The following is a 17,738-nucleotide window of genomic DNA, read 5'->3' on the forward strand; positions in this document are numbered from 1 at the left end:
TAGGAAAACGCCATTGGCTAAGAAGGTTTGGGAGGATTGGGAATGGTGCTGCGCTGCCCTCCTTTGGGGAGAGGGTGCATGGGGAGGGGGGAGAAGAGGTGCCTAGAAGGAAAAGGGAGAGCTGAGCAGGAGTCCAGGCCTCAGCAGAGCTGCCTGTCTCTCTGTCCTCCCCATGTCCCCAGCAGCCTTGGGACAATACTGTGCCAAGCACCCCTGGACACCAAGTGTCAGCCCAGGGAAGGGACAGGACTGAGCACTGCAATGAAGCAGCTGTACTGTCTGTGAACCAGGGGCTGCTTCTCGCCTCACAGAGCGACGCTTCCACAGGCAAAAAGGAGCCCAGCTTCTTCTTCAGGTCTACGTGGGTCCTCAGCTCTCAGGGGTCTCCCTTCCTCCCTGTACCCATGATCCAGGCCCCCTGCATCCTGGTGGATTATTTCAGTGTTTGCCACTCCCATGTGTCTCCCAGATGAAGGCCACACTAATGTCCCTGGTATAGGGAGCTGCTGCCACAAAGTATGCCAGATTCCCAAGTGCTCACAAACTGTAAAAGGAAAACCAAACAAAACCCAAACAACACAAAACAGAAACCAGGTCTTGGTTCTAGCCCCCTGTCTACACTGCACTTCTCTTGGCAATGCTGCTGAGGCCAGGCTCGAAGCGAGGGCTGTGTCTTCTGGCTGAGGCTGGGCACCACTCGGCCTCAGGCCTCCAGCTCTCACACTGTTTTGTGGAGGGAGAGCAGCTGAGGCTGGATGAGTGGCTGGATCATGTTCTGTAGCCAGAACCCCGGGCTGGGACTCCTGGATCAGACACTAACTCTATGTGACCTTGTGCAAGTCACATGACCTCCCTGAACGTATGATTCTCATGATGGGGATTACTGTAATGAGCAACGCAGTGCAAAAAGGGCCAGGTGTGCTCATAAGGGGAGAAGCCGTGTGAGGGATCACAGTGGTGCAGCAGTTCGCCAACTCCTCCTGTTCCCTCCCTCATTACAGACGTGCCTTTGGTGAAGTGGGGAACCAGAGAGCTGGGGCCTGGGAGCTGGCCTGTCTCCTGCGCTGCTGTCATCAGGGGAAAGCAAAGTCGCTGAACACAAAGCAACAGGACATTTCACAGAAAGGGAATACTCTGAAGGCCCCACCAATGGCCCAAGTCCCCGGCTGGATAACCGCTGGTGGCCCACCCTGACCAAGGCTCTCAGGGCAGGAAGCTCCAGCTGTCTGGGCCCCCGTGGAGATGAGCGAGGGGGTGGGGTGCAGGGCTCGGCACCCAGCTCTTGGCACCCCACCAGAGAGAGCGTCAAAGATAGTGGCGTGCACTCTTATTGGTCACAACCTGCTACCCTCCCTCCTGTGGCACATGCCTCCCAGGCAGGGACAAGGTCAAGGAGGACATGCCAATTGTCTGGCACTCACATCTGGCCCGGAAATGAATCTACGATAGCTGCAGGCTTGGGTCTGTGTCAAAATCCAGAGGTCAGGGCCTCCCTCAGCAGCAGGACACCTGGATTCCAGGGCCAGAGATCCACAGGCAGTGGGATCGCCCCAGCTTCCTGCTGGGTTCATAGTCCTCCCAGGGCCCTGATCAGGTGCCTCAGGCCAATCTTGCCCCTCCAGAGCCAGGGCACAGTGCCCCCATCCCCGCCATTTTTTCTGTTGGTTAACATTTTTATTACCCAAGTATAACAGGCACGAATATTTAATGGAACTCAGGAAAGAGTGGCAAAACTGTCCTAACTTTATTTTTCTAAATCCGAGAGAATTGCTAGAAGCTCTCTGGCCGGAATTGATCCCGTCCAGCCTCCATGAACATCCCCAGAGCATGCCACGTCCCCCCTCAATGTGAATAGGGCACAGGCCTCCATCATTCCCCCCATAGGAGGAAGCCCCCGTCTCTCTTCCAAGTCTGGGCACTTTCATGGAATGCAACTCCCCTGGGGAGCAACCCAGCTCATTCTCTCAATGGGGCTAGTACTTGTTAAAGGCCTCGGCCCTCAGGCAGCCCCCAAAACACTAAAGGTTGTTACCCCAGAATGGGAGCCTGGCCACACTGTCTGTGCGGAGAAGGGAGATCATCTCTTCATTTTATCGCTCGTGCATCTGCTCCCACAAACAACTGCAGAATAATCTCTGCACTAAATTATTCAGACATTTTCCTGCCATATGTGCAAATACCATTCTGTAGTTTGCTTTTTTCCCTCAGACCTCTTTCTAATCAATAAGTATAGATCCACTTCATCATTCTCAGTGGTCGCCTAGTACTTCATTGTTTGGATGATCCTCATTTTACTCAGCACAGTCCCCCACTGATGGTGGCTTCTAGGTTTTCAGTGTTACGAGGAATGGCAGGGTGAACACTGCTGCATGCAACAAACACTCCCTCCTGTGCTTCTCCCTCAGGGTCGATGGGATAATCAGGAAGCCTGAGTTTGGAAAACCTAAGGGGGAGCAGGTGAAAGGAGTCTGCCGGAGCTTGGAGGGGACTGGCAGAAGAGGGAGATGGCAAAGCCACAGCATCTCAGCCTGCCCCACCAGGTAGAGCTTTAGCAGATTATCCTGTGATGCTCAAGGCCTTCCTGGGAAAGGAGAGGGGGAAGGCAGGGGTGATCCTGCTATTTTTACAAATAAAGACTCAGATAAAATGACTTTCTTCAAGGCAGTATGAAGGGTGAGCCTCAGGGACAAGGGGAAACCCAAGACCATGACACTTCCTTCTGGCAGGAGAGACCAGAGGTGGATTCATAAAACAGAAGAGCAAACTGAGGCTCAGAGAGGGGAGTGGACTTGCCCAGAGTGACACAGCAAATGGGAAAGCAGAGAGCCAGACATAATGACCATTGTTTGTATGGCTTCTTCTGGCCCTCTTCCCGGGCACCCTCCCTAGTGACCTGGCACACAACTTGCTCAAGGGCAGCTTTCTTGGCAATGCCACGGTCCTCTGGTTTCTGGTCCATTGACCCTATCACTTCGCATGACATCCATACACCGCCGGTTCCTCTGCCTCCCAGCCTGGGTACAGGTCCTGGAGCCCAGATGAAGGCAGCAGCCACGTTCCCTGCCCGGGGACTGTGCCAGAGAAGGAAATGAGGCTTGTCTGGCACAACCGGCTCAGCCAGGCAAACCTCATTTCCTTTCTGATGGGGGAAGAAGTTCCAGTTCTAAGAAGAAATTAGCCTCTAGGAATGTCCGAACTCCCACCTCCTGGAAGAAACAGGAGGAGAGTGTGTCTGGGAGTGTGGTGGAGACTTGCCAACCTAGAACTCAGTCATCTTCTCATTTCCTCAACCTCTCCCCCATCCTTCCCACACACAGCTTCCCTCTGTCACCAGCAGCAAACGCTCCTGCCTGGGGAGGTTTTACTCATATATCAATACCTGCATGGGCACCCACCCGCCTGGACACCACAGCCCTGCTTCCAAAGGACATTAGTGATTAGGCATCCAGGTCACATTCTCCCATGGAAAAGAGATACTATACTGGGTGGGGGGTGGGGGGTGGGGGGGGTCTGGTGTCCACCAAATCCACACCCACGGCTCCTGGGCTCTGCCTGGCTCAGACTTGGTTTGGTTCTCAGGTGAAGTGGGAGACTAAAGGCACTTCTCAAGGAAATGGCAACCCCAAAAGCCTGGCCCTGGCCCCCTTCCTCCCTGGCACCTTGGAGCCCACCAAGGCGGGGTTCAAGCCCCCCTCCGTCACCAAGGCCGCCAGTCCAAACACCTTCACTCAGGGGAGGCAGGAAGGGGTGAGGAAGCAGCACTGGTGAGGTCCTGGGTGTCTCCAGAAGAGGAGCGGTCACTTGCCCTGAGATCCACTCACCCATCTGCCACAGACACGTGCCCTAGAAGAGGAAAAAAGGAAGATCCCCAGCACACCTGGTGTGTGCATGTGTATATGTGGGTAATGTGTGCACAGCAGTCTCTATGTATATCTCAGCACGTGTGTTCACCTGCACTTTCAAAAATTTAAAAAATATTTGTAACATGTATAATGCTTATTATGAGCCAGTCTGAGTGCTTTATAAGATTAATTTACTTGACAATCCTATGAAAGAAGTACTGTTATCCCCATTACACAGATGAACAAAGCGAGGCACAGAGAGGCTAAATCACTCACTCAAGGTCGTGGAACCAGGAAGAAGGAGCAATAGGATTTGAACCCGAGCATTCTGGCCTCTCCTAGGCACATGTCAGCATATATGCATCTGCGTGGATATGTGCATCTTTAGGGAGGGAAGGGTGCCCCACTTAACCCGGACCTTACAGTTTGGAAAGCCCTGTAAGGCAGCACTTTGTCCAAAGGAGTCTCCTGGCTGGAAAGTCAGATCTGAGTACCAGCCACCTCTGCTCAAGCCTGAGGCCACTAGGGCTCCTTCCAGCAGTCACAGGGATGGGTGGAGACAGCCAGATGGCCCTGGTGGGGCTACAAGGGGCTGCCCTTCCTGCTCTGTTTCCCAACCGGTCCCACAAGCACAGCTCCATCCCAGCAGGGCCTGCAGCCCCCTCAGCCTGGACAGCGGGAGTGACCTCTCCTGCACACTGGTTTCCTCCGGCCCATTTCTTCCAGATGCCAATTCAATCGAAGCAGCATGTCAGAGGCTGCTGATGCCTGACCCCAGGGGCGCTGCAGAGGAGGAGCAGGTGGTGCCCAGGGTACTTACTGTCTCAAGTCCTTGGATCACAGCTAAGACCTTTGAGAGCGTCTGGTTAAATTTCCTGGGGCTGACAAGAAAGCTTATTTATCTAAGCTACCCTGTGAACACCTTGTGTAAGTGGCTCTGAGAACTATCTCAGAACCATGCTGGCGTTGGTGGAAAACAGCAGAATGTGGCCGGAGAACTGCTAGGGAAACTTCTACTCTGAAGTGGCACCAGCTGCTGCATAGTGAGTACCTGTGAGGTGTCAGTCATTGTGTTTCAGACACATCATCCCTTTTAAGCCTCAAAAAGTCTCTACGTGTTATTATTCCCATTTTACAGATATGAATATGAGGCTCAGATGGGGGAACGGCTGATCCCAGTGAGGTGCGTGCACCCTGTGTGATCCCAGTGAGGTGCGTGCACCCTGTGTGATCCCAGGCAGGGCTGTGGAGCGTGGCCAGGTGAGGCGCCACCTCCTCCCCCCACCCAATCCCCCAGCCTCCCACATGAGGCAGGCACAGGAGGCAGACCTCTGCTTTCCTCACATCCTCCCAGCAGGCAGCCCCAGTCACTGCCCTCCAGCTCTGGGAGAACCCAAACCCCTTACATCAGAAGAGAAACCACCTGCCGTTACAAAGATAGGGTCATTTATTCACGTTATATTACTGGCTTTTAAAGGCAAAAATACAGTTCTGTTTTGAACACCAAGGTCAGACATTCCTCCACTTACAATGGTAAATACATACATTTGCATACACGGGAAATCGAAATACACAGCACAACAGGTCTCTAGGACAGGGACGCTCCCTTCCCAGCCGTGTGGGGTGGACGCTCCCCTCCCAGCCGTGTGGGGTGCCCCACATCCAGCCCTCAGGTCAGCAGAGATCCTGCCCAGGCTGAGTCAGCACCAGCATTTCCTTTACCCTCTTATGCCACCTCTGCCCTCCGATCTTTCCCAAAGGCCACTTTACAGGGTCACCAGCAACAGAATGGACAGAAATAGAGAAAGTCACAGCACATGACAACTTCATGGTGACAACTTCCAGGTGAAGGAAATGGTCCCTGAACCCTCAGCCCTGAACTCCCCAGTGAGGAAACAGGACCTGCAGCATCTCATGAACCAGGCAAGGTCCAGGCCTAACCTTGGGACCCCATTAGCGCACCGGAAGATCAGCAAATGGGGAAGAGGTGCAGCAGGATTTCCCTTGGTCCTGAGAATGAACCACATACTTGACTATTACAATGGAACATGAAAGAAAATGCAATAGGAAAACAAAAAAGAAAAAAAAGTCAGAATTTTGTTTTAAGAGTAAAGTAAGTAACAAAGAGGTTACCACCCAGGATATTTGTCTCCTCTCTTCTAAGGCACTTTGGAAAAGTCAGGATCTGGGGATAGAAAAAGAGGCCTTCATTCTTTGCACTTCCCAAAACTCCCTGACAGTACATTCCTGGCTTTATCAACATCACTGTTAAGGAGTGGGGAACTGACAGAAGGAACACTCTTTGCATAGCCCAGCTGCTTCTGCAGTGGAAAATAATTTGTAACCAATACAAAGGCTTCTGGAAAAAGAACCACATTAGCATCTGAGATGCTCAAAGTGATAAAGGCACAGGTTCAGACTGGGGCCAGGCATCAGCTCAGCCTCTACACTGAGGGCTGGTTTCCAGGCTGCCACCAGCTGTAAGGTCCACTCTGAGGTTAGAAAGCTGAATTTTAAGCCCTCAGCCCAGGCTGGACCCAGCAAGGGCACCCAGTGGCAGGAACTGCCTTGTGCATCTCAACCCAGGCCGGCTAAAACCTCTGGCAGCAGAGGTGGGCTTGGGGAAGATACCGCTGTGGGTCAGCCTCCCAGAAGTGGGAGCACCTGCTAAAAACCTGAGGGGGAATGGGAGGCTTTAGGCACCAGAGTGGTCGTGGGGGACTGTGGGTGGCTTCAGCCGAACTTCTTTCTAGATCTCTAATGAAAAGGCACATTCACGCTGGAGAATGAATGTTTGACCCTGAGCGCCACAGGCCAGTTTTAGGGAACAGGCAAGAGGCAAAGGAACAAAAAGGGGGAGGGAGGGAAGAGAGAGGCAGCAGAAGGGAGGAAGGAGAAAGAGGAAGGAGAACCGGTCTTGCAAGGTGGGCCAGGCAGCGTGGCCATCAGAGCCCAGGAGGCAGCACCCAGGGGCCAGAGGGAGGCTTCCTCCTCCTGCCTTGGCTAAGGGCCAGTGAACAACCTCATGGCTGTCATTTACAGCTCCACAGCCTAGGGCCCTAGCGGGAGGTCTTGGGGTCAGTCTGAGGAGGTGAGGGTTCCCTCAGCCCTGCCCACCGGGGGGAGGGGAGGGAGGTGGAGAGGTCAGCCAGGCAGGCCGAGGCTTCTGTCTCCCCCAGGAGTCCAGCTCAGTAGTGCTGATGTGGAGGCCTAGCTCTCATCAAGGGGCCCAAAGATGACTCTGCTCTTCAGAAAACCTGGCCTGCCAGCTACATCAGGGCCCATGTGTGGCCACTATAGCATACATCATTTTTTCCCTTAAAAAATGCTCAGTCCCCTCCCCACATTTAAAACACCACAATAAAAATACATGGGAAATTCAAGTTTATATAGCATGCTCAGAAAAATAAATTGCCACGGCTAAACACTATGCAATTCTGGATCAACACAAAATCAAGCTAGCTCGTAATTAGAACCTGATTTGTTCTTTCTTTAAAATACTACAAACTGCTATTTAAAAAAAGGATTTACATTCAGGAATCAGACAATCTGGAGAAAGGCCACTGAATGTGAGAACACCCAAGGCTTTTGCTCTGGTGGCTAAAGTCGCCTTGGAATTTACACGTTAGCAGGGTGAAAGGTCCAAGGCTCAAGTTTTAAAATTCTTTTGCTAAGGAAAGACACACACACACACAGTGATTGTAACAGTTGCATACCACGGAAAGAGGGTGGGGAGAAGGGGGTAAAATGAGAATGGTTGAAATCGTGTGTTTTTCTGTTATAATGTGACTCCGAAAAAACATCACACCAATCCAATTTCAGCAGCACTCTCCAATTTTTCATAAAGTAATAATACCACAATTTAAAGCAAAATTCTTACCTATATCACGACAAATTAGCAGTTTTTCACAGGGAATGAGTCCCACAGTCACCAAATTTGGGGCTGTGTATAGCTCTGATTCTTTGGGGTGACACTGCGAACATGTTGAGAACCCCCCAAAGGCTGACAGTTGCTATGCTTACATACACCTCGTGGGGCTAAGAAGTCACATGCCGAGCCAAGTTGGGGGCAAAATATCCCACTCGTCCTGGTCGTCTGGAAAGGCGTCTGAATGATGAGCCGAGAGGGTCTATCACTCTGATTGGTAAGAATGAGAGGGACCAGCCCAGCAGGTTGGCAGAGACACACAGCAGAGGTCCCTGGCCATTTTCAGGTCTCTTATCATTGCACCAAAATGCTAGCTCGGTGTCCCGATGTCCACTGTGATTTTGGTATACAACGGGTATCTCTGCACGTCCAACACCAGGTAGGTGAGTGTGTTCAAACCGTCGGAGAGCATTGTCTCCTTTGTGTGTGCAATTCGGTCGAACCTACAAGGAACAAACGGGCAAAGGGTTGAAGCCAAAACAAAAATCTTAAAAAAAAAAAAAACTTTAAACATTTGTACTTTTTGGCCCCTCCTCCCCACTCCTACTCCAATCCTGTCCCGTGGATTGAACCCTCAAGGCATGAAGCCCATTCCAGAGCTTCATTCCTACAGCCTGCCCCACCTGAAAGGGGAAAGAAGGAAACACACACAGGGGAGAGAATAAAACACAGAACACACCTCTGAGGATTAGGTTCATTTTTCTTGTCTCTTGAGTGGCGGATCATCCGACACTTGCCGATCACAGCACTTGGGCGAGATACAGACATGCCTTTAAAAGCTAATCTGTAAGGCGTAAAGAGACAAGTCGTCATTACAGAGCTTCCATAAGGCTCGGGTCCCACAGTCCCAGCTGCAAGACTCTTGTCCTGTCCACCATCCTGTCAGCTGTTCTCACCCAGCCCACGGCCCAGCCCAGTGTACAGGCATTGCTTAAAACTCACATGCCTTTCCCATAACATTTTACCACTGGTTCTAGATCGTGTTGGTGACCACCCTGTGCCAAGCACTGGGGGTGTCTGCCCTCACGGACTTTATAATGTGGGTGTGCTTAGAACACAGGGCCATCGGTGCCAGTACGGAGGGGACGAGGGAAGGGTGGCGATGCGCGCAACAGAGGGAGAAGCAACCGACTCTACCTGAACAAGACTAGGCACAGCCAAATCTTGAAGATGAGTGGGTGCTTTTGCCAGAGCATTTCGGGCAGTCAGGACAGCACAGGCAAAGGCAGGGAGGCGAGAGCAAGCACAGTGCCCTCAGGGAGTACCACAAGCTTCTGGGGACTGGTGAACAGGGTCTGGGGTAGGAAGTGGCCGGAGATGAAGCCGGAAGGAAGGGCAAAGACGACATCATGGAGGCCTCCTTAGAGCTTTTAGCATCCCCAAGAACAGTGCCAGTGTCGGACAGGGATATAACAGTCATCCCTCGGTATCCGCGGGGGACTGGTTCCAGGAAAACACCCCCCCTTCACAGTGGATGCTCAAGTCCCTTATATAAAATGGTGTAGCATTTGCATATAACCTATGCACATCCTCACCCTCCCATATACTTTTCTTTAAGCCTTATGTATTTATTTAATTTTTATTGGGGTATAGCTCCCATATACTTTAAATCACCTCTAGATTACTTATAATACCTAACACAGGGACTTATCTGGTGGCGCAGTGGTTAAGAATCTGCCTGGCAATGCAGGGGACACGGGTTTGAGCCCTGGTCCGGGAAGATCCCACATGCCGCGGAGCAACTAAGCCCGTGCACCACAACTACTGAGCCCACGTGCCACAACTACTGAAGTCTGCGCACCTAGAGCCCGTGCTCCACAACAAGAGAAGCCACCACAATGAGAAGCCCATGCACCACAACCAAGAGTAGCCCCTGCTCACTGCAACTAGAGAAAACCGGCGTGCGGCAACGAAGACCCAACGCAGCCAAAAATAAATAAATTAATTAATTAATTAAAAATAAAACCTAATACTATGTAAATGATATGTAGCTAGTTGTAAATACAATGTAAATGTTATGCGAATAGTCGCGCGTGCACAACAAATCCAAGTTTTGCTTTTTAGAACTTTCTGGAATCTTTTCTCCCAAATATTGAAGGGTGGTTGAATCTGTGGATGTGGAATCCACAGATATGGAGAGGTGACGGTATACAGTGTTTCCCAAAGGTTTTGGGCCAAAGGGAAGTCTCTGATAAGCAGTATCAGAATGGAGAGCTGGGAACAAGACTAGAGGCAGCCAGAACGGGGTGCAAGATTCTGTGTAGGTTCTGGGGGAGAAAGGAATGAGGACCAAAACCAAAGCCTTGACAGCAGGAATACAAAAGTAAGCTAAGAGGCAGGAATGGCCAGTCCTAGATGACTTCAAGGTTCCCAGCCTGGCCTCCCTCAGTGCTGAACTAGTGCCTGGCACACAGCCAGTTGGTACACAGTAGGAGTTAGGTTCCTTATCTTTCAGGAAAGCTGCTCCACGGGGAGGAGCAAGATAGGGGTAGGGGATTAAGAGGTAGAAACTACTATGTATGAAATAAATAAGCTACAAGGATATACTGTACAGCACAGGGAATATAGCCAATATTTTATAGGAACTATACATGGAGTTTAACCTTTAAAAATTGTGAATCAGGGGCTTCCCTGGTGGCGCAGTGGTTGAGAGTCTGCCTGCCGATGCAGGGGACACGGGTTCGTGCCCCGGTCCGGGAAGATCCCACGTGCCGCGGAGCGGCTGGGCCCGTGAGCCATGGCCACTGAGCCTGCGCGTCCGGAGCCTGTGCTCCGCAACGGGAGAGGCCACAACAGTGAGAGGCCCGCATACCGAAAAAAAAGAAAAAAAATTGTGAATCACTATGGTACACCTGAAACATATACACTGTACATCAACTATACCTCAACTTAAAAAATAAAAAAAATTGAAAAAGGAAGAGAAGAAAGCTCCCCCACAGACCACTCATCTTCTAGTCCCTCCACCCTCGGAAGTCCGTCCTCGGGGCTCGCTCCTGCCAGCCTTTCTGATCACTCAGGTCTGTGCATCACAGCAGCCCTGTACACCATCATACGGGCCCAGCTGCCAGGTGTGGTGCTGTGAAAGCAGCTTTGTTTCTGTCTGGACTCCCTGCTCAGGGCTTCAGTGTCCTCCTCCTCACTGGGCCTTCCTGGCCCAGTGCTCTGCGTACTGATAACAAATCTGGACACTCCAAAACGTTTTCTTCAAGGCCTGTATTAAAGACTTGGGTTGATGTCAAGTTCCCACACGAAGCTAACCTTAAATGACTTTGGGTGCTGCTCTGACAGACACCTTCCGTTAATTATCCAATTAACGTACTCCAATTCAGAAAGGCACTAGGGTGTATTCTGATATCAAACTCAGTGACAAGTTCAGACTGGCTCCCAGAGGGAGAAGGTGCTTTCTGCCTGCAGCTAGCAGGGTTGAAAATTCCATTGCCAGGAAGAAGTGAGCAGAATGTGGTTTCAAATGCCACGGACAAATGGTTTTTTACCATCTGTGATGACAACTCACATGATAAAGGTTTACCAGCTTACAAAGAGGCCCAGGGTGTGGACGGCCATATAGCATGAGTCAAAGTAAATTCACCCCTTCACATGGTTCTTATTGTACATTTTCCAAAAGGGTAATGCAAAAATCACAGAAGCTACTTTTCCTAAAGACACTTTTTCAATTTATTTTGGCTGCGTTGGGTTTTCATTGCTGGGCGTGAGCTTTCTCTAATTGCGGAGAGCGGGGGCTACTCTTCGTTGCGGTGCGCAGGCTTCTCATTACGGTGGCTTCTCTTGTTGTGGAGCACAGGCTCTAGGCACACGGGCTTCAGTAGTTGTGGCTCGCAGGCTCTAGAGCGCAGGCTCAATAGTTGTGGCGCACGGGCTTAGTTGCTCCGCAGCATGTGGGATCTTCCCGAACCAAGGCTCGAACCCGTGTTCCCTGCATTGGCAGGCGGATTTTTTTTTTTTTTTTTTGCGGTACGCGGGCCTCTCACTGTTGTGGCCTCTCCCGTCGAGGAGCACAGGCTCCAGACGCGCAGGCTCAGCGGCCATGGCTCACGGGCCCAGCGGCTCTGCGGCATGTGGGATCCTCCTGGACTGGGGCACAAACCCGCGTCCCCTGCATCGGCAGGCGGACTCTCAACCACTGCGCCACCAGGGAAGCCCAGCAGGCAGATTCTTAACCACTGCGCCACCAGGGAAGTCCCACCTAAAGACACTCTTTATCACCTATAGCACCTAGAGCAGGGCACACCTAAGAATTTGGGCTGGGCGGGAGCTGCATTCCTCCTAAGGGTCAATCCTTGCAGAATAACCAAGCACTGGTAGAGAGACCAGAAGTGAAGGGAGACACGGAAGAAAGAGATCTAATTCGTGACCATTACCTGTTAAAAATGTCATCATCTTCACCTCCCCAGCCCCAGTAGTTATTAGGAAATCCATTGATGGTGAGAAACTGTTGTTTACTTAGAGCAGAGACACCTCCAAAATACTGCACATAAGGTAGGCTGGGGGAAAAAAACAAAAACCAAAACACACACACACACACACACACACACACGACCAGTGGTTAGTAAGTTTTGACTTTTTGAAATAAAGCTTGTTCAAAATAGAAACACTTCTAAAGTTATTTTTATTCTCTGGAACTTTTAAATTAGGGATTTATGCGGGTTCTCCTTGTTTGTTTTGTTTTCAGATCAGACTCAAGATTATCTTAGAGAAGACACAGATACCAGAAAGTAGAATCTTGCTCTTTCTAAGAACATTGTGTTGCCCCTGTGGTTATCTAGAAAATCAGTCTGTGACAAGAACATAAGCCCAGTTCTGTTGCACCACTCAGGAACCTGCTTCCCATGTGTCTTGCTTGCTCCTGCACAGGAAATCCTTGTCCAGAAGGTCCTAGAAACTGCAACTGCTTTAGAGTCTCCTGTGCCCACCCTGCCAACCCCCCCTTTCCACCCCCAGCCCATCTACAGTCTAGCTTTCATTCTTCCAGAGATATACTGGCTTCAACACTGACCCCAACAGTCAAGACAGCATTTCTGAAAATTTGCTAAAATAAAATTTTCTTGGAAAATTCTACCATATCCTGACTTAGCAAAATGTATAATGGTGAATCTATTTTGACACATTTTCAAGGAGTAGGGCATCTGGGCTCTCATCCTTCCAAACCTTTTTGTATTTCAATGTTTTAGTGGTTATGAATTGTGGACTCCTGAGGGACGCAGAGGAAGAACTGACAAGAAATGTTAAGAACCTGGACATGCCTAGAGGCCAAGCAAAGGCCTTTCTGTGGGTCTTTTAAAGCTTGCTGTTTTGTGACAACCCTGTGTGCAGCTCCAAACCACACTTGGGCTCTTACTGTAATCCAAAGAGACCAAAACCCATCACACTAATGAAGGAAAACTCTAACTCAGACTTTGAGGGGGAAGTCAGCCAAACCATATAGAACATATGAAAAAAAGATGCAATTATTATTTTCAAATATATTCCGGAATTCTGACTGTAAGCATACACAAGCAAAGATCCCTGGGAGCCTGCTTTAACAAATCAAAAATAATCTACTTGTAAATAGGTGTCATCATTTAAGTGCCAAGTCATCCCCCTTTGGCATACCGCACATTACAGTCTGCACTTGTAATGTGAGGGTTTGAACCAGAGGTAGCCAGGCCATTAAGGCTTCTTCATAATCAGTGTTCTTATAGAAATGGACTCTTAGCCACTTCAAGGGGGAAGTATATGCTATTTTGACAAGATTTGGTTTTCTTGTCTCTGCTGCTTTCTCTTATCTACCTGCCCCGTCTCCCAAGCCTAACTAGTTCTGGGTAAAACAAACACGATGCTGTGGTAAAGAATTAGGTAAGCACCACCACGCTTCAAGGGAGGAACTCAGAAGAGCTGGTGTATCTCAAAGGGAAGAAGATACACAAACAGGGAGGGAGAGAGGGAAGATAGGAGGGTACAGAGTGCCGTTTGTAGTCAAATTTCCCCCCTTTAAGACAGTAAGTTTATGGTCTGAATGCCTTTAATTTGGAGGAAGGACTTCAGAGCATACCTACATTCATCTCACAGCTCTCATGCTCCCAGCAAGGGAGGACAGAAAGGAACGATGAGAATAAATGAGTCTGAAAGAAGTTGTTGTATCTAAACCAAGGCATTGCTGGGTGGCAGAGGCCCGCCACACTGCGGTAGTCAGCCAAGGCCAGGGATGCCTAGCACACGGGTACCCGCAGCGCAGCTTCCCAGAGCTCCCGTGTTGACTCAGAACAGGGAGGGAGAGCTCAGGGTTCTCAACTGACAGGTGACTTAAAACAATTTTGTGTTGATACAAACGTGGCTAAATTATGGAACAAAACGCAAATTTCTTTTTTAAGATTAAAAAAAAAAAATGGACTACCAGGCTATTTTCCACCTGTGACAATGTGCTTTAGATAACACTGCTGCTCCTGGGGACAGGCTTCAGCCAGCTTCCTCACAAGAGGCATTTTGGTGGAGAAGTTTGAGCCCCAGTGTTTGAGCAGAAGCCTGTGCTTTGCAGGGACACCAAACCATGTTCCTTCTTAAAGTGCCAAGGAACATCTACTGAAGTATCCAAGCCCAAGAATTTACTGGGGGAAGATGATTCCAATTTGTTTCCCAAACTGTGTGGGGAAGGGGAGAGAAGAAAGTGAGGTAATACAGCTGCTGTTTGGAGCCTAAAGACGAACACCATCCCAAATATAAAAACTCTTCTTGCCTGGATGTGCAGAGGTATGGGCGTTTCTGGACTCCATTTTCCTCCTTAAATAATAACTGACTATGGGCTTAAAAAGCACCCAGTTCTCAGAGGAGGCATTCTCCTCCAGAGCCTAAGAGGCACTCCTCCTGGGCTGGAGGAATTGCGTTCCCTAGTTGTCACATAAGAGACAAATGTGTTTTCTGCAGATTCCGGTGAACATCTCTTACCTAAATCCAAACTTATCCATTGCTACAGAAATGTGCCGTGGCTGTGAAAAACACCTGTAGGTGTTATGGTCGTTCATTGGAATGAGGTCCACGTCACTAAACACAAAGCAGTTGTAGCCATAGTCCTTCAAGGCCTCTTTAAAGCCAACGTTGAGGAGCTTCGCACGGTTGAACATGGATTCTCCAGCCTGGTGCAGAAACAAAAAAAGTGGTATCAGATGCTATAAGGCCTTTGAGCAGAACGCTCATGGGGACTGGTGACTTGTCCACTCCACGTGGTCATTAGACCAATCTTGGGCCTCATTTTCTGCCCTCACTTTACAACTCAATACCAAATGGCATTCCCTGAATCAGCAATCCCACTTCTAGGAGTTATCCTGTAGGACTTGCAAGTGTGCAAATGACAGGTGAACGTGTTCACTCTGTTCATCACACGTTCACCAACACAAAAGATTGCAAGCAATGACGTAAGCATGACCAGGAAACTGCTTAAATAAACCATGGTACAGCCATACAATGGAATAGAGCTGTTTACAAAAAATAAGGAGGCTCTAAAAGGAAATGATCATCAAGATGGTATTGTTAGGTGAAAGGCATTTAAAGATACATGTCATTTATTCATATAGTATATAGAAGCTAATTGTGGGTCACTCAGGTAACTGGTGACCATGGGTCTTTTTCACTTCTACCTGCTTTGTGTGGTTGACTATGGTTTGATCACCACATTGTGTGCCTTCCAGGTGTTTGTCACTAAACTAGGTACCAGAGAAATACGGCAAACCCAAATCAATCTCTGCCCTCGCAGTGCTCAAAGTGTAGAGTGGGGAGCAGTGTGATCCTCGGCACGATAGACACAGTGTGTACGAGCGAGGAGGACACCTGCTTCAGGGTGCCAACCATCGGGTCCCCCAGAATCAAGTGTGTTGGTGCAAAGGTACTTCACATTTTATTTAATTCTCTTGTTTATTTCCAGTCTCCCCCTACTAGAACATAAGGTCAATGAAGGCTGGAATTTTTTACTTTTTATTCACCCACTGCCTAGAATACTGCCTGGCATAGAATAATATCTCAGTAAATAACCACTGGATGGATGGATGGATGGATGGATGGACGGATGGATGAGTAGACCAAAGATGGACTTCAACATACAATGGCAGATGGCAATCCTTTTGGGAGACTCCGACCTAAGGGGTCCCTCAGGGTCACCACCATGGGTCTCTGTGCTCTTACCAATTACCAATTCCCATGACCCCAGGTTAGTAAGGATAGTAACAGCATCGACACAGCCACCCTTACACTTAGTTCACAAGCCCTTCCATACCCATGCTCTCATCCTGGCCCGAATTCTCCCAATGTTGCCATGAAGAAACTAAGGCCACATAAATGACACAGCTGGTGCTGGAGCCCAACACCCTGGAATCCTCACTGAGTGCTCGTTCCCAATATCTCTTGGGATCAACAAGATCAGGGCCATCTACTTTGGGGAAAAAATGTGCCCCAGAAGGGCCTGCAGTAGCTATACAGTCTCAAAGGTAGAATGCTGAATATCCTCTCTCCAGGACTCCACCAGGCTGCCTGTGTGAGTACGGAGAGCACAGACAGTGCCACAGCCCCCTGTCTCAGGAGGGTGACTCAGGGAAACCAACCACTTGAGAAAGACAAGTACCAGAAAGTCAGAAAAAGCAGCCCAGAAGAGTAAATGAAACATCTTACACAAGAGCTCCTTTCTTCAGTCTGTGACAAAGCTTTCTCACCATGCGTGGTAAAGGGAGAAGGCTGTGCCCTGTGGCACTCAGGGTGTTCTCTGGCTGCCTCACCAGTTAAGAATCATTTAGAATTCTGCCTTCAGCTAATTCTGTGTAAGTCATGAGGTCAAAAAAAAAAAAAAAAAAAAAACAGCCGAAGTTTAGGAAGTGCATATGAAGAATATGAAGTTGTTGGAATTATTACAATAACACATTGCTAATATTCTCTGGGGGATATGATACACCAGGCACAGGTAAGTACTTTTCAAGCATGGTGCATCACTTAATCATCTCAACAGTCTTGTAACAACCTTCATCCCAAATCAGATTAACTTCATTCTTCCCACACCCTTCTACCTCCCAGCGATGGGAGAGAGGCCTGTACCATCTTCCTCCTCCTGCCCCATAAAGACTCTAAAAGAGATAGCGTTCTCTAACATTGTGAGATAAAATTCAGCCCCATTGAATATTCTTCCAACAAGTGAAAAGGCAATATTCCAACAAAGCCTTTTCCCAGCTGTGTAGCAGGGCCCCAAGGGTGGCTGCCCAACGCTCCCTTCTCTTGGTCCACTCCCCAATAACAGGAGCAGGGTGTTGGTGGCCATGTCTGAACCACAGGACCTGGCCTACTGGCCACGACTGTTTGATCTAAGCAGATGCCTGAATGAGACTACGCTAAGCATTCTCCTCTCTCGGGAACTAGAAATATGGAACTATGAGTGGGCACCTCTGGTGCCAAACCCCAAGACCAGTGGAAGCCTGGAAGAGAAACCTAAGGAGCAGACTTGTTCTACCCCTTTCCACGTGTGTGGCGTAACAACTCCTTCAGCTCAATAAGGTGCTGCAGTGTCTGGCCCACACTTACAACTAGTGAGGCAGTTTTCCAAAATACCCAAAACTATACATCATTCCTCCCATCCTCCCTCTTAGCCTAGCCTCACCTGTGGGATCCTGGGAGCTGGAAAGGGCAGGGTACACTTTTGCAGGTGTACCTACCAGGGCCCCTAGGAACACCAGAGCAGCAGAACGGTAGATTAGGAAAGTGTGTGTGTGTGTGTGTGTGTGTGTGTGTGTGTGTGTGTGTGTGTTTTTCTCTTCCTCCCCTGGGATTATAGAAAAGTCAGTTCTAGGCTTCTTTGGATGAAATGGTACAACACCTTGGGTAACTTTCTGGATAAGAAAGGCCCTGGGCAGTCTGCCAATCACCACGATTAACAGGAGGTTCTCGTTCCTCTCCAGGGAATAGGAAGACACCCAGCTCTCATTCCTGCCCCTCTTCATCGG

The 17,738-nt window shown here is 49.5% G+C and overlaps 1 protein-coding gene across 3 annotated transcripts in view; it reads right to left on the reverse strand.

The window, feature by feature from the left end:
- Window positions 1-5,271: 5,271 nt before the first annotated feature.
- The window catches only part of B4GALT1 (beta-1,4-galactosyltransferase 1), a 49,622-nt gene continuing 37,155 nt past the window's right edge, over window positions 5,272-17,738 (reverse strand). The window contains exons 3-6 of one of the 3 annotated variants that reach the window (XM_067744587.1): window positions 14,710-14,897; window positions 12,150-12,272; window positions 8,450-8,554; window positions 5,272-8,213 (exon numbers count right to left, since the gene is read on the reverse strand). In XM_067744587.1, the coding sequence (XP_067600688.1) occupies window positions 8,081-8,213; window positions 8,450-8,554; window positions 12,150-12,272; window positions 14,710-14,897 (549 nt within the window). In that variant the 3' untranslated portion in view covers window positions 5,272-8,080. The other 2 variants (XM_067744590.1, XM_067744591.1) reach the window with 2 other exon arrangements.

The sequence above is a fragment of the Pseudorca crassidens genome, chromosome 7 (genome assembly GCF_039906515.1).
Source record: "Pseudorca crassidens isolate mPseCra1 chromosome 7, mPseCra1.hap1, whole genome shotgun sequence".
Classification (NCBI taxonomy): Eukaryota; Metazoa; Chordata; class Mammalia; order Artiodactyla; family Delphinidae; genus Pseudorca; species Pseudorca crassidens.